Source organism: Hemicordylus capensis, chromosome 8 (assembly GCF_027244095.1).
Source record: "Hemicordylus capensis ecotype Gifberg chromosome 8, rHemCap1.1.pri, whole genome shotgun sequence".
Taxonomy (NCBI): Eukaryota; Metazoa; Chordata; class Lepidosauria; order Squamata; family Cordylidae; genus Hemicordylus; species Hemicordylus capensis.
The window spans coordinates 8,789,120-8,805,292 of NC_069664.1; the positions used below are offsets into that span (position 1 = coordinate 8,789,120).

A 16,173-nucleotide genomic window follows, 5' to 3' on the forward strand; every position below is an offset into this window, starting at 1 on the left:
CACATCCTTGTTAAACCATTTCTACCAGTTGTAGAAATTACCCATGTTGCCAGATTTGGTGATTTGGAGATGGAGAATTTGGAATTTCTAAGAACTCATTTTATACTCTTTGCCCACATGTAACCCTGTTCACTTCTCTAAATACCTTTGATAGGAATATCAGATGTGGAAAGTTGATTTGCTCATATCCTAGCACTGTTCCTTTTGTTGGAATGAAAGTCCCTGTCCTGTATGCTCCAGTGGAAGATACGATCTGTGTTTCTCTGGACTTGAAACAGCTGGAGACAGCATTTGACCCAATGCTGGTGAAAGATGGTACCAAGTGTGGAAATGATAAGGTAAGGGATACAATCTGGCAAAGCCGCAATATTGTTACAATAAAAATGCATATAGAATAATGCAAGGAGGAAAAACCACTGGTTCTTGCTAGTGGTGGCTCGTATGGGAGGAGCTGGAGGGGTGCAGAAAATGAACTACAGGCACCCAAGATCTCACTGTCTCTCTGGTGTTATCTCCAGGTGTGTAGGCTGGTACAGTATTTGTTATTCTTTTAAAAAAACAACCCCTTTTTCTTTTTCTTTTTAGGTTTGTATCAAGCAAGTTTGTGAGAAATATGAAGTCCTGAAGTACAACTGTAATCCTGAAAAGCAATGCTCTGGGCATGGAGTAAGTAAAAAGAATATTCGATTTTTGGGCTTCTCGGGTTCTGCTCTCAAGGATGTGTTTCCCTGGGAAATGCAGGCATTGTAAGCCTCTCAGGCTGAACCCAGACATGCAGGAGACTGAGGAGGGCTGTAGTTGACCGCATTTGGGGAATGCCTCTGTGTGTGTTTTAAATTGCTTCCCCAGTTGCAAAAACTATTGGAGATACAGGTCCAGCAGCATCGACATCGACTCTTTACAGTCCAGGCCTGCTCAACTTGGGCCCTCCTGCAGATGTGGGCCTACAACTCCCATCATCCCTGGCTATTGGCTACTGTGACAGGGGATTATGGGAGTTGTAGTCCAGAAACAGCTGGAGGGGCAAAGTTGAGCAGGCCTGCTTTACACCTTCTATCTTATTGGCCACAAGGGGCACTGGGGATAGAGGAGACCAACTCCTCCCCCCACGCCACATATGTCAGCTTTCTGTTGATAACCAGAAATGCAGGGCTTGGCTTTTCAAGGAGATCTGGTCATGCGGTAGTGAGCATGAATTCTCCCCTCTGCTAAGCAGGGTCTGCTCTGGTTTGCATTTGGATGGGTGACTACATGAGAATGTGGCCTGCTGTAAGAGTTTCCTCTTTGGGGAGGGGTCTATAGCTCAGTGAAGGAGCACCTGCTAAGATGCAGAAAGTCCCAGGTTCAATCCCTGGCAGCATCTCCAGGGAGAGATGCAAGGAAGTAAGGGTGTGTTTTTATTCTCCCCCGTGTTTCCAGATCTGCAGCAACAGGAAAATTTGCCACTGTGACCCAGGCTGGGCTCCTCCGAACTGTAAAATGAAAGGGAACTCCCTGGGAGGAGGTGCCGACAGCAGGCTGATGCGTGCCGTGGACCCTCGTAAGTCAGACCCCTTCAGTCATGCCAAGACCCTCCGCAGTCAGCTGCAGCCTTTTGGGACCAGGCCCCAAGAAGAAGGCATGGCCATTTCAGATCCATCAGAACACAGAACACCAGAGTATAAATAGCTGTTTTGAGGTTATCGCATATTTTTTTTCTTTTAAAAAGAAAAACCTAATAAGAAAAGGAGGTGGGCAGAAATATTTGAAATAACCTTTCTCTCACTTGGCATTCTCTGAGTGGCAACTCTGCCACCTTCCACCAAAGAATCAGGGGGCTTTGGGCATGTGCAGAGAGCCCATCCCTGTCTTCTGATCAATTAGCCTGCATGCCACAGGGATTGGAGTGGGGGATGCTTTGCAGAGAGCATGGTGTCCAGCAGAGGCGTAACTAGGGAAATCGGTGCCCGGGGCAAGCATACTACATTATACTTAGGTTTTTCCTCACAAGCGCCCGCCGCCGCCAAGCCAGGCCACTGACTGGCCGCCAGGCGCCAGCAAAGCAATGCGGGGGGGCGCAGGCGGTGCGGAAGGGACCGCTTGTGGGGAAGGGGGCACCGACGCGCTCCCTTGACTGCTGCAGCACTGCTGCACTGAGCAGGAAACATTTGTATTAACAAAAAATTAATTTTTTTTTAAAAAAAAATTGGTCATGGCGGCGCCCCCCACGTGACCAGAAAAGATGGCGCCCGGGGCATGTGCCCCCCTGCCCCCCCTATAGTTACACCTCTAGTGTCCAGGTAGACAGGCAAGCCCCACTACCTCTCATTTCAGGGACTGAATACTGAGGAGAAACGCACGCCAAGTAATATGGCCAAATGTTAATGTCAAGTTCAGTGTGGATTGCTCATCTCCTTGAGGAGGGGCCATAGGTTAGCAGCAGGGCACATCCTTTGCATGCAGAAGGTCTTGGGTTCAATCCCTGGTGCCTCCAGTTTTGAGTGGGAAGGCTGGGAAAGAGTAGAACCAGGGCCAGATGGACCAGTTGTCTGACTTGATATACGGCAGTTTTGTATGTTCATGCCACTCCACCAATGGAACTAGAAAATGTCTCAACTCCCTGCTTAGATTTTCAAATCCATCTTTATTTTTAATGTTGGAATCTCCTTTCTCCTTACATAGGAACAAAAGAAGCTGCTTTGTACCAAATCAGACCATTGGTCCACCATACTGAGGAAGTGCTGCCATCCTAAGCATATATGTACAAAAGTGTCAGTCCCATTGATCCAATGGGACTGCCTTCCAAGTAACCCTGAATACAATCAGTCTGCATATCGATCAAATGCTGATCAAATGCTGGTCACCTGGGGGCCATTTCTACTTGCCCCAGGTGACCAGATGAGTGGTTGCTTTCAAGCCTGATGTGGGCATAAAAACTAGTTCTTGTAGGACATCTGCTTTGCATGTAGAAGGTCCCAGATTCAGTCCCTGGCAGCATCTCCAGGTAGGGCTGGGAGAGTCGCCTGCCTGCAGCCTTAGAGAGCTGCTGCCAGTCTGTGCTGACAATACGGAGCTAGATTGTAGCAATGGTCTGACTCGGTCTAAGGCAGCTTCCTATGGTCCACTCTGGTATCGGTTTTGGAGCAAACACTGTAAAGCTGCTGTGAAATCTGTTTCTGTCTAGAAATTGCAGAGAGAGCCGCCCAAAGCAGCAAGCGGATGTGGGTGCTGCTAAGCATCTTTCTATTTCTGCCCATTGCGCTGGGGTCGGCCGTCCTGGTTGCCAAGTGGAACCAGATCAGCCACTACTGTAGAAGAGCAAAGGAGTCAGATGATGAGGATGAGGAAGAGTAAGTAACCGGGGCCTGCCCTGTGGTCCTTCCAAAGTCTAAGTCCTTTGTTTTGTTTCACAACACAGCACAGCATTTTTTGTCAGTGGAATTTCTCCTACAGCATTAATCTTTCTTAGGATGGAGAGAATGCTTACAGAGAGAGCACTCTGTAGAATTATATTCAAAGTAATTTAGAGTAGAGCCAGTAGGGGTTAGAGTGTTGGGCTAACCCATACGGGTTAGAGTGTTGGGCTAGGACTGGGGAGACTCGAGTTCAAATCCATGTTCAGCCATGAAAATGACTGGGTCTGGGCTGCTCACTTCTCTCTCAGCCCTTAACCTTCCTCACAGGGTTGTTGTGGGGACAAACCCAATCATGTACACAGCTCTGGGCTCTTGGGAGGAAGAGCAGGATATAAATGTAAAATAAATAAAAATAAAATAATTGTAATACTTATTGCAGGTCTAGATCTTATTCTGCATCAGAGAACATGAGCATATCGGACAAAGCAAGGTAATATTCTCCCATAATTTGTAGCTCAGTGACTAAATATTTATTTATTTATTTATTTATTTATTTATTTATTTAATTAGGGCAGTATAGAAATCGATTTATTTATGTATTTATTTATTTATTCACACAGTCAGACAGGTGTTATTGACTGGTTTGTTTTATCCAGACATCGAGTCCTTCCCAGGGACCTGGAATGGCTGGATTTTATTATCAATGTTGTTGCTGTTATTATAGATATCGTCGCAGAATATAGGCTGTTCCCAGTAAAGTTGCTTTTTTAAATTGGCTGATGGTGATTTCTGTGGCCCTTACGGTGTTGAGGTGCTCTTCAAGATCTTTTGGGACTGCACCCAGGGCGCCAATTACCACTGGGATTATTTTGGTCTTTTTCTGCCACGGCCTTTCAATTTCAATTTGTAGATCTTTGTATTTTGTGATTTTTTCTATTTCTTTTTCTTCTATTCTGCTATCCCCTGGTATTGCTATGTTGATTATTTTAACTTGTTTTTCTTTCTTCTCAACTACAGTTATATTTAGTGTATTGTGTGGCAGATGTTTGTCTGTTTGTAGTCGGAAGTGCCATATATTTTTACATCTTCATTTTCTTCAACTTTTTCAATTTTATGGTCCCCCCATTTTTTGGCTACAGGTAGCTTGTATTTTTTGCAGATGTTCAAGTGTATCATCCCTGCTACCTTGTCATGCCTTTGTTTGTAGTCAGTCTGTGCGATCTTTTTACAACAGCTGATTAGGTGGTGCACTGTTTCATCTGCTTCTTTACAAAGGCGGCACTTGCTCTTTGGGGATGGTTTTTTCAACTTTTGCTCTTATTGCATTTGTTCTCAGTGCCTGTTCTTGTGCAGCCAGTATTAAACCCTCTGTTTCTTTCTTCAAGTTGCCATTCTTAAGCCATTGCCAGGTCTTGGTGATGTCTGTTTTTCCAGTTATATTGTGCAAATATTGACCATGCAGGGGCTTATTTTTCCATTTTTCTGCTCAGTTCTTGACTTGTTCTTTCTTGTAGGCCTGCTTTGTTTCATTGGTGTTGAATAGTTTCGCGTTATTGACCATTTTAAGTGCATCTTCTTCACTGTCCTTGATATATTCTTCAAGGCCTCTTTTCTCCTCCTCTACTGTTTGATGGACTTGCAGCATTCCTCTTCCACCTGAGCTGCGAGGGAGGTAGAGCCTATCTACATCACTGCGGGGGTGGAGAGCATGATTGATGGTCATGATTTTCCTGGTCTTACGATCTAGTGTCTCTAGCTCTGCCTGGGTCCAGTCTATTATTCCTGCAGCGTATCTGATAACTGGTATAGCCCCGGTGTTGATGGCTTGTATGGTGTTCCCGCCATTGAGTTTGGACTTGAGGATTTTTCTAACTTTCCTGATGTATTCACTTCCAATTTTTCTTTTAACTTCAGTGTGTGCAATGTTATCAGCCTGGAGAATGCCCAAGTATTTGTAATGTTCTTTCTCTTCCAGGTTCTTGATGTTGCTTCCATTGGGCAATTCTATTCCTTCTGTTTTTCTTATTTTTCCTCGGTTCATTATTAATGCAGCACACTTGTCTAGTCCAAACTCCATTGCTATATCACTACTGAATATACGGACAGTGTTTAGCAGTGATTTGATTTCTGACTGGGACTTTCCATTATTATTATTCCATTATTATTATTCCTTTATTATTATTCCTTTATTTATTTATCTATCTATCTATCTATCTATCTATCTATCTATCTATCTATCTATCTATCCATCCACCATCCACCATCCATCCATCAATTCATTCATTCCATCTATAAAGCACCCTTCCTGAAGTGCTGCAGGGCAGTTTATATTAAAATCAAAAACACAGACTAAAAACAATTAAAATCAAGAAACACTGAAACAAGGCTAAATCTCATTAAAATTAAGGCTAAAATTAGATATCTCTGTTCCATAAGGAGAATGCTAAAAGCGTATTGGCGCACACACACACATTTTGCCTTTCATCACTGGCTTCAGAGGAGAGGCACACAGGTTGACTGGTGCAACATAGGAACTGAATTCCTGGATTTGGTAGGGCTTGCCTTTTGCTTTGCTTTTCTCTTCTCCTGGGACTTTTGCACACAGCGGGCTTTACCACGAGTTTACTGGGAGGCTGTGTGTGTGAAGTGCTCCCTGATAACTTGCAGGGATTCTGGGGTAAATCTGGCCGATATGTGAGCGCTCCCCCTCCATTCCCGAGGAGCTGTGTGTTAAAGGGCTTTAAAAGTCCCATGTGGAAAAGTTCCTGAGGCAGAAATAGGAGAAGTAAAGTGATCAGTGAAGAAATCCAGAGTTTTTGCATAGCTGTGACTGGATTGGATTCTCTTGGAAAAAGGAATGACTGTTAAGCAAGTTTAAGGTTACTTCGAGGGGAAGGGCCTATTCGCACTTCTATGAGTTTCTTTTCACGGCAAATGGCATGCACAAGAGAAACAGAGTTTCCGTACCTAACATTTCTTGCAGATTTTTTAAAAATTGTCTCCATCTGTATTAGTGGCAGGATCTGCTTAGCAAGCAGATGGTCCCAGGTTGAATCCCTGGCAGCATCTCTAGACAGGGATGGGAGAGACTCCTGCCTGAAACCTTGGAGAGCCGCTGCCAGTCATTGTAGACAATATTGAGATAGAGGGACCAAGGGTCTGACTCAGTAGGCAGCTTCCTACTTTTCTCTGCTGGAAGCTTCCATTTTCATGACTTTTCTGCAGTCCTGTGTGTGCTTCCCAGGGAGTAAGCACCACTGAACCTAGCCGGACTTGTTTCTGAGAAAACATGCATCGATTGTGCTGTTGAGAAGAACACAGTTTATCCTCCTTTTAAAAAAAAGAAGAAAAAGAAAAGCTTAGTTGCTGCTCCTTCAATTGCTGGGATGTGGGAGAGTAAGTGATAAAGTGCGCGAGCTCCAATTCAATAGAACTGAACTGAATTTTTTAAAGAAAAGAAACTGCAGGTTTTTTTACACAGGGCTTTTGAAGCCCTCTAACTCGCATCTCCTCTGGAATGGAGATGTTCACATATCGGCCAGATTACTGCTCTGCGAGTTATCCCTGCGAATCATCGGGGAGCAGTTCAAACACAATTTGGGTTTTTCACTGTGCATTAGAGTATAGCCCGATTTATAGCCAGGGTAAAAAAATCCACTATTTGCGTCAGGTTTTTGGGACAGTAAAGCCTCCCAGGAAACTCATGATAAAGCCTGCGGTATGCAAAAGTCCGTGGTGGTCTTAACAGCTTTTCAAGGCTGGACAAAGTATAGTATTCTTCATCCATGTAAATTCCCCTTGAGCATTAGACAGCAAGCTTTCTGAGAACATGGAGAATGCTTACAGAGCACTCTATGTAGAATTGCATTGTGAATAATTTTAATACCCATTGCAGGTCTAGATCTCCATCAGAAGAAAGAAGCATATCTGAAAAAGCAAGGTAAGCTTATTGTGGTTTAAAGTTCATTTACTGTATTTCCTAAAACGGGAGTTCCAAAAGTGTTTACCAGTACAAAAGAAACATTTCCCCTTCCATCGCTGAGAGAAGACACAGAGATGGGGCTGGGAGACAAGAGTGACACACAGCCTAAATTGCTGGTTTGGGTAGATATCTCCTGGCCCCCTTTCCCTGTGCTGGAAGTACAAATTACCTATAGGAATCAATGAAGACATCCAGGATTTGAGCATACCTCTGACTGGGGAGGAGTGTATGCACCCAGAAAAATGAAAGCTACCAGCGAAGACATCCTCATACTAACGTATATTTTATTTAGTATGCAAACTTTATAGATAAGGTTTGAATTTCTAAAAGCACAAGATATCTGCGTATGAGTCAGTGGAGCACAGGGCTTCTGCATGTAACCGAGTCCAGGATGTGGGGCAAAAAGGACCAATTTAAATAGACTGACCTCATACTGCAACCTGAAGGGTGTTTTTGTATGGACAAAAATGTCAGATTCAGATAGTTTATTTCGGTAATTAACCAGCTAACAAAAATCAATGCAGCCTACAATATAATACAGTACAGATAATAAACAGCATGATAAGAATACATAAATTTGGATTGAAGTTGAATGGCTGGAAATGTCAGCCCCGCCACCTTTAGCCTGCAATATTAACTACATTTCAGGGCTGTCATCATTATCTCTTCCCCATCCACACTTCTGCAATACGGGGCTAATGGATTTTCATTGGCATTGGCGAGGCAATTCTTAAAGTCTTTAAACGTAGTCTGTCAGAATTTTGACACAAAATAAGGCCTGACTTAGCAGCTATTTTCTATCCCCAGGAACTGTAGTTTTGTGAGAGGGGCTACAGCACTATCACCAGACTACATAGGAAGCTGCCATATACTGAGTCAGACCCTTGGTCCATCTAGCTCAGTATTGTCTACACAGACTGGCAGCAGCTTCTCCAAGGTTGCAGGCAGGAATCTCTCTCAGCCTTACCTTGGAAATGCTGCCAGGGAGGGAACTTGGAACCTTCTGCTCTTCCCAGAGCGGCTCCATCCCCGTGAGGGGAATATTTTACATTGCTCGTACTTCTAGTCTCCCATTCATATGCAACCAGGGTGGACCCTGCTTAGCTAAGGGGACAAGTCACTCCCAGACTGAAGAGTGGATGGGGCAGTAGGGCCAATAATACAGAAAAAACAGCATCCCATTAGGGACAAGAGATTTTTGCCTCACATATGGGACTTCCCGAATAATACGGGACTGTTGGGAACGCTACCCCCCTCCAACTAAGCAACGATGAGTCTCCCTTGGAAGACTGTTTCATGACAGCAGTGGCACTACAGGGAAAGCCCTTCTCTGGGCAATCACTAGGTCAGGGGTAGGCAACCTTGGCTCTCCAGCTGTTGGTGAACTACAACTCCCATCATCCCAGCCACCAGGGGGTTCACCAACAGCTGGGGAGCCAAGGTTGCCTACCCTACCCTAAATCTTGCCTTTCAAAGAGAAGGTATTCAGAGCACAGCCTCCCTTGAAGATCCCAAAGAAGTTCATATGGGAGGAGAAGCTCCTGCTGATATTGCTGCTGGCCTGCCCCGATTTGACTGGGTGCCACTGTTTGATCCCTCTTACCCACCCGTTACGATAATGTGGAGGGGAAAGTGCTTGTGCATGTTCAAAGACACACAGTTGCCATTTTCAGAAAAGACCCACACATGGTTCTGTTGCTGGTTCTCATAACGTTATTGTTCTTCTGTGTCCCTTCTCCTCCCCCTTGCTCTTTTGTGACAGTATATGAGTAGTAGCACCAGCAACCGGCAAGATCTGAGCTGGGCACCAGGAAAGAAAAGCAGAGACAAGACTGCTACAGCTTGTGTGTTACGAAGCCTTGTAGTTGCTGAATAAATTATTATTTGCACAGAAAACCTAAATGATGAAAGTTATCTGAATGGTTCCTCTTAGAATTCCGTATCGAACGAACGAATGAACATACACAAGCCGCATTCAGACATCACGCGGAACCACAGGTCCATTGGACCCGTGGTTCCCTGCTCCCCTGCCACGTGCTGACCTGTCTGCCTTCGGATGTAACGGGCAGCATCCGAACAGCAGTCTGTGAGACTACAAAGAGGAAGGGTGGTGGCTGCGTGGGCTTACTTCTGGCATGAAGGACAGCTCCGGCAGCCAGTCATAGCCAGGGAGGAGCTTCCTCCCTCAACTCTGACTACAGCGAGTGCAGCCTGCAATTCAGAATTCAGACGTACCGCAGCTGGCCGCATATCTCAGGTAGGAGCAGCAAAACTCACCACAGACCAAGGGTTCAAATAGGAGTTTGGGGAGGGAAATCTCAGGTCACTTTTTAAACGGGGTGGAGGTTGCATGCATTCAGATGTACGTGAAATCCAACCTCTGCCCCGTTTAACTCTGGTTTCCCATTACATGTGAGTGTGCCCCCCCCCGATGTTACAGTTATGAGATGGGATGCTCAAGTCCCTAGCTTACATCCAGACTAAATTACTCTTCTCTTGAGATGAATGGGGGAAGTAAAATTGTCCCACTAATTTCAGTAAGACTGCTTGTGAGTAATGTAATCTGGATGTAGGCCAGTGACTGGAGTAGCTCAACTAATAATGGTAACATTTAAATTTTGTGTGTGCACTGCGTGTGTGCACTGCATGTGCACACACACAAGTGTTACAGTGACCGAAACAGGCTACTATAGTCACTGGCTCACATCCACACTAAATTACTTATTGAAATTAATGGGAGTTAACTTCTCCCATTAATTTCAATGGGAGTACTCAGTGCTAATTTTTGTAGGCCTGCCAGGCAGGCTGTGGGGAGGGGCACGCTGAGCTTCAGCACATAGCCAGCCAATCAGCAGCAGAGGAGGAGGGGCTTCACCCACCTCCCTCTCTTTCTGCAGTGGTCACATCGGCTTCAAGCTGGTGATCCTCAGGCTCCAATGTGGGGAGGCAGGAGGGCTCTGAGTACCCACTGGGAGCCCATCAAATACTCCTTAGGGGTACTCAGCTAGTACCACTGCTTGGGAATCCCTGGTGTAACAGATCTGTGTGTTCCAACGACATGGATTAAGTCTAGTCTTCAGCATGTCAAGTGCTGAGAGACCCATCTTGAATGCCAACGTGGAATACAGGGTCTAGGGTGAAGGCTGTGTGTTCAGAGTAGAGCCAAGCAGTGAAGGAGCAGGGCCCTCAGGGTGTGTGTGTGTGTGTGTGTGTGTGTGTGTGTGTGTGTGTGAGAGAGAGAGAGAGAGAGAGAGAGAGAGAGAGGAATCTTAAGATTTACAGCTCTCCTGTGTCCTTACAAGTTCTTTGTCACCAAGCAATGGATCCATACATAAGACCAGCCAACAATGACCATTCTTAAACAGTCCAGATTCCAGCGGTGCCACTAGCACCACTTAAAAGCACCCAACTTAAGCAGTTGCGCATAGCTGCAGCTTGCCCATTTCCTACCCACATCCATCCCAAGAGCAGAACAGCATCCCTCCTGCATGCCCATCACCATCCTGCTTAAGACCACAGGCAGGGCAGGAAGGCAACGTCCTTTCCCTGATCTCCCCTCCCACTCGCTGCACCCTGCAACTGTTATCCAGAGATCTACTGCCTGTGGACATGGAGGTTCGACATATTCTTCCCGACCAATGGGTTCCTCCTCCTCCTTTTTGACACGTCCCTCTTTAAGACCAGAAGGCAATTCACATGATCAAGAGGATAAGACAAGCATCCTACTCAGCTCTGGAAGGTGTGCCCACTCCCCATTTCCAATTGTGTGCTAGCAAACTAAGTTGGAGGAGGGGGAGCCAAAGGCTGTGGGTGCCGCTCTACCCAGCACTTTGCCAATGTGGGAGGGGAAAGCGCCTACCCAATAATGCCTCTCTCACAGACAGTCTCTCCCTGGTCCTCCTACCTAGCGGTTTGCTAAAAGATGACTCAAAATCAGGGGTGGACACAGGGTAGGACACTTGTCCTACCCTCTCAGCGATCATGTGAACTGCCTCCAGCTCATGGCTGACGGGAGTTGTAGGCCAACAGCATCTGGGAGCCCAGGATTGGGACTCCCTGGCTTAAAGCTGCTGCCTGCCTCTGCCTGCTCCTAACAGCTGTTCTGACCCTCACCAGTCCCATGACTGATGGCTTGGTTCTGGGGAAGAGGACCTCCTTGACCCTCGGAGGACTCAACAAAATCCCGGCTCATTGCCCCTAAAACCCATCCTCCTCCCCCCGCTCCCTTTCTCTCCTCCTCCCAACTGCTTTCAACTGCCCTCCTCTCGACATTCCAGACCCTTGGCAACGGTCGCCTAGCACCCATTGCTTGTCTCCGAGCACCCATTGCCTGGGTCTTCCGCCTGTCGTTAGCCACACCCCTTCCCTTCCCTGGAGATCCGCCCCCAGCTTTGCCTTCCCATTGCACTCTCCTTGATCTCCACACCACTCCATCTCCTGCCCCTTGCCCCCCGCCTAAGAGGGTCTCTGTCCTGCATAGTCTGTCTCTCTGCGCGCACCTCTCCTTGGGGGCCTGCCTGGTTCTTTTTCTTCGCACCCAGGCGCTGCTGCCGCCAGCACCCGGAATGGCTTGGTATCACCTGGCAGTCATCCTGCTTACCACCTGCCTGGTTTCTGCACTGGGTGAGCAGACAAAAGGTTGAAAAAGGAAGGACATGGAGGCCTGAGGTCCATTTGGGCAGTTGAGGGTGCTCCAAGGTGCCCATTGGCTGCAGCCCCCTGGAGATGCCCCCACTTCCTTCCCCTGGGGGGGTGGAAGAAAGGGACAACATGCTCTAGCTTGGGCTGACTGCTCAACAAAAATAGGTGCCGGGCTCTGAGAACATAGAAATATAGGAAGCTGCCTTATGATGAGTCAGACTATCTCAGGATTGTCTACACTGACTGGCAGCAGCTCTCCAAGGTTTCTGGCAGGAGTCTCTCCCAGCCCTACCTGGAGATAGTAGGGATTGAACCTAGGACTTTATGCATGCGAAGCAGATGCTCTACCAATGAGATATGGCCACATCCCTTACATAGGAAGCTGTCATAAACTGAGTCTGACCCTTGGTCCATCTCGCTCAGCAATGCCTACACTGACTGGCAGCGGCTCTCCAAGGTTTCAGGCAGGAGTCTGTCCCAGCCTTACCTGGAAGTTATCCAGACATGGCTGGATGCCGTGGGGTATCCAAAGAGTGAATCTTCTTCGCAGCAGATTTGCAGATATTTAATTGAGGGGGATTAAATGGACCATTCACATAGGGTCAGCTCCTCTCCACATTCCCTGCAGATTTTTTTCCTGTGTGCGTTCCCACAGCTTGCTCTGGGTTTTTTCCTCCAACCATTCACACCCCAGAGGAGGAGGCAAGAAACCTTTTTGTTGTTTGACAGTTACGGAAGACTGTCAGTAAGACAAGTTGGCAAGCAGCTGGATCAACAACACTTAACCCGAACCTGCCGAATCGGACCCAAATCTTTGCTGATTTTTATAATGAGCTTGCCTTTGTGACTGCCTCCACCCCAGACTGTTTAAGAGGCCCTGGAAGTTTAAAGAAAAAATCATTGTTTTCACTCTGTGGTGAAGGCAAACACAGCCTCATGCACAAAGGGCTCAGGTTACATCGGCTTCCAATCATCCTCCAACAACATCTGCATATGTAAAGTCCATGTTCCTATGATGACCAGTGCGGGTTTTGAAAAAAGCCAAATTTCTGGCAATGACCCCTACACACATCAAGGGAGAATTGTGGGGTATACCAAAAAGCTCAGATTTTCCAAAAAAAAGCTGCTGCAAATAAAGGAGATTTTTTTTTTTAATCCCAGACATAATTTGAGCCAAGGTAGAATGCGCGGCAGTAATTTGGGGAAAAGCAGAATCGGATTTGTACTGGTCCCTGATAGCTCGCAGGGACTTGGGGTAAATCCAGCTGATATGTGGACTTTCACCCTCCATTCCGGAGGAGATGCAAGCTAAAAGCCATGTGTGTAAAACTCCCAGGAGATTCAGGGAGTGAACCTTGGACCTTCTTCAGGCAAACAGATGCTCTACCACTGAGCACAGTCCTCTCCCCGAAGGGGAATATCTTATAGCAGACAGCACGTACATGCAGTCACCCATTCAAATGCCCTTAAATATTATCAATAGTGTCTGAAATGTGCAAAGTACATCAGTGACAGAATTAGAACTTTTGGACATTGCTTCTGATTCCATTACAAATGTATTTTGCATGTTTCAGACATTATTTTAATCTTAACTAACTAACTAACTAACTAACTAACTAACTAACTAACTAACTAACATATTTGTATACCATCCCAAACAGAAGTCTCTCTGGGCGGTTTACAACGAAACAATACAAACCATAAATAAAAAGTTAAAATGTTACAATAATTTAAAATTTAAAACAACGTTAAAACGATTAAAAATCATCCAACTATTAAAACAGTATCTAATTAAAAGCCTGGGTGAACAAATGCGTCTTGACTATAATATTTAAGGGTTTGTAAACAGATGGCTTTATACGAGGATGTTCTTTTGCCAGTGGGTATGTATCATATTAATTTGAAAATTTGATTCTAACTACAGTCATCGGGGGGGGGGGTGGGAATGGCCACATGCCTGATTCCATTTCCCTTGGAAGTTCAGCCCCCAATATGCCACTGCAAGTTCTCTGTAACAGAACTGACACTTCAAATGCAGAAGGTCCCAGGCTTAATATCTGCTTGCAGGCAGAAAAAGCTTGCAGGCAGAAGGTTCCAGGTTCATGTCCTAGCATCTCCATGGCATTTTCCAGATGAGTTGCTCAACAGCAGCAAAATGCCTCCGTTTAGGCAAGTCGCATTGAAAACGTAAACAGCAGGTGGAGCAGTCTCACAAAAATGAACAACCCGAAAAAAACAGCAACTTCCTTACACTGCATATATGATGTCCTAGCTCTATATTCCAGCGATTAAACTTGAGACAGGGCACTGGCAATGTGAACGGCGCCCTGCTGTCCGTGTAGGAACTGTGGTGTCACAACACAGGAAGTGTGGAAGCACACTTCCGAGATACGACGTGACCCCATTGCAGGGTCTAATCTGGAAAGTGCCCAGGTAGGGCTGAGAGAGACTCCGACCTGAAAAACTAGAGAGCAGCTGCCAGTTAGCATAGACAGTACTGGGCTAGAAGGACCAAGGTCCTCACTCTGCATAAGTCATATGTTCAGTTTACTTTGGGGCTGGACTGGGCTGACTCAGGGCCTGCTAGTTGACCTGTTCTAGATCAGGGATTCTCAATGTTGGGTCTCCAGATGTTATTGGACTTCAACTCCCATAATCCCCAGCCCCAGCGGCCTTTGGTTGGGGATTATGGGAGTTGAAGTCCAAAAACATCTGGGGACCCAACGTTGGTTATCTAGATAACCAATGGTCAAATGTATCACGGTTTTATATTCCCTTAATTATCATGGTTTCCCCCCAAAGACCGCAAAAGACTGCAGCTCAGTGAGGGTGCTGTCAATGACAAAAAAGCCATGGAAAGAGGGAAGGAGAGCTCAGAGCCTTTGGAATCTTGTCGCTTGTACAACTGAATGTCCACCCAAGTGCCTATAGTTACAGCACGGTCATCTCCAAATGGTCTCAGCGGGGTCTCTCCTCTCTAGGTTTTCAACGGTCATTCATGGAAATAGTTGTTCCTCAGAGGGTCCCGTCTGATGCTGTTGGAAATATGGTATGGTGTGTGTCTCTCTGCTTGTTTATGAATGTGTTTCTATCCTGCCTATGAGCCCAAGGTTACTTCCATCCCAAAGATTAAAAACGTAAGAATATGAGAAAAGCCCTGCTGGATGAAGCCAAAGGCCCATCTAGTTAGGGATGCCAAGTTGTCCTGCATTGTGCAGGATGTCCCTATTTCCTGGGGAGAAATGCTCATCCTGTTCCAGGACACAATTTCTCCTGCTTTTTGATTTTTTTAAAAAACGTAAAACAACAACAACAACAACACTTTTCAAAGCTGCTGCTGTGTGGAGGTGGAGCAGAGACGGCAGCGAGAGCTCCTCCCACCTCCCAAACTATGACAGTTGGGGACGGGCATGCTGGAGGCAGGCGGGAGAGACGGCGAAAGAGCTCCTCACCCGGCCCGCCTACCTCCCAAATTAGGCAGATCGGGCCGATTTCAGGCCTCTGTGCGCGGGCACGCAGAGGCCTGAAGTTGGCCCGATCTGCTTCTTAGATTAATTTTTAAATTTTAACGTGCGTTTATCTATTCTTATCTTTTTATATATTTTAAATGTTTTATATTTTAGATTATGTTTTAATTCTGTACCCTGCCTAGAGATTTCTATATTATTTCTGTGTCCCCGATGGTGTTGAGATGCTCTTCAAGGTCTTTTGGAATTGCACCTAGGGTGCCAATTACTACTGGGATGATGATGATGATGATGATCTTCTTCTTCTTCTTCTTCTTCTTCATCTTCATTAATTAATTAATTAATTAATTAATTTATCATACTTTTATAACACCTGATATGTAAATCTCTAGGTGGTGTATTAGGCAGTATATAAACTCAGATAGATAGATAGAGAGATAGATAGTTTGGGTGGCGAGTGGAGCTCTTGCTGCTGTCCCCACTCCGCAGCTGCCGCACAGCAACAGCTACCACCACCACCAACTATTTATATACTGCTTTTCAACAAAAGTTTCCAAAGCGGTTTACAGAGAGAAAGAGAGAGAGAGAGAGAGAGAGATTAAATGAATGAATGAATGAATAAAGTAAGATAAGAAACATAAGATAAGACACCAGCAAGAGTCACTGGAGGTCCTGTGCTGGGGGTGGATAGGGCTAGTTACTCTCCCCCTGCTAATAAAGAGAATCACCACACTAAACAGGTGCCTCT

At 45.9% G+C, this 16,173-nt stretch overlaps 2 protein-coding genes across 10 annotated transcripts in view; both read left to right on the forward strand.

Moving 5' to 3' along the window:
- Positions 1 to 9,219, forward strand: part of ADAM32 (ADAM metallopeptidase domain 32) — a 39,189-nt gene extending 29,970 nt beyond the window's left edge. For both annotated transcript variants that reach the window (XM_053268967.1, XM_053268966.1), the window contains exons 16-22: positions 155 to 338; positions 586 to 666; positions 1,420 to 1,540; positions 3,164 to 3,329; positions 3,775 to 3,825; positions 7,231 to 7,275; positions 9,080 to 9,219. In XM_053268967.1, the coding sequence (XP_053124942.1) occupies positions 155 to 338; positions 586 to 666; positions 1,420 to 1,540; positions 3,164 to 3,329; positions 3,775 to 3,825; positions 7,231 to 7,275; positions 9,080 to 9,086 (655 nt within the window). In that variant the 3' untranslated portion in view covers positions 9,087 to 9,219. The remainder of the gene's footprint in view (positions 1 to 154; positions 339 to 585; positions 667 to 1,419; positions 1,541 to 3,163; positions 3,330 to 3,774; positions 3,826 to 7,230; positions 7,276 to 9,079) is intronic.
- Positions 9,220 to 11,657: 2,438 nt separating this feature from the next.
- Positions 11,658 to 16,173, forward strand: part of LOC128333525 (disintegrin and metalloproteinase domain-containing protein 18-like) — a 35,213-nt gene continuing 30,697 nt past the window's right edge. For 2 of the 8 annotated variants that reach the window (XM_053269028.1, XM_053269032.1), the window contains exons 1-2: positions 11,660 to 11,940; positions 14,940 to 15,007. In XM_053269028.1, coding sequence (XP_053125003.1) covers positions 11,883 to 11,940; positions 14,940 to 15,007 — 126 coding nt within the window. In that variant the 5' untranslated portion in view covers positions 11,660 to 11,882. Of the gene's footprint in view, positions 11,941 to 14,939; positions 15,013 to 16,173 lie in introns of all 8 variants that reach the window. The other 6 variants (XM_053269027.1, XM_053269025.1, XM_053269026.1 and 3 more) reach the window with 6 other exon arrangements.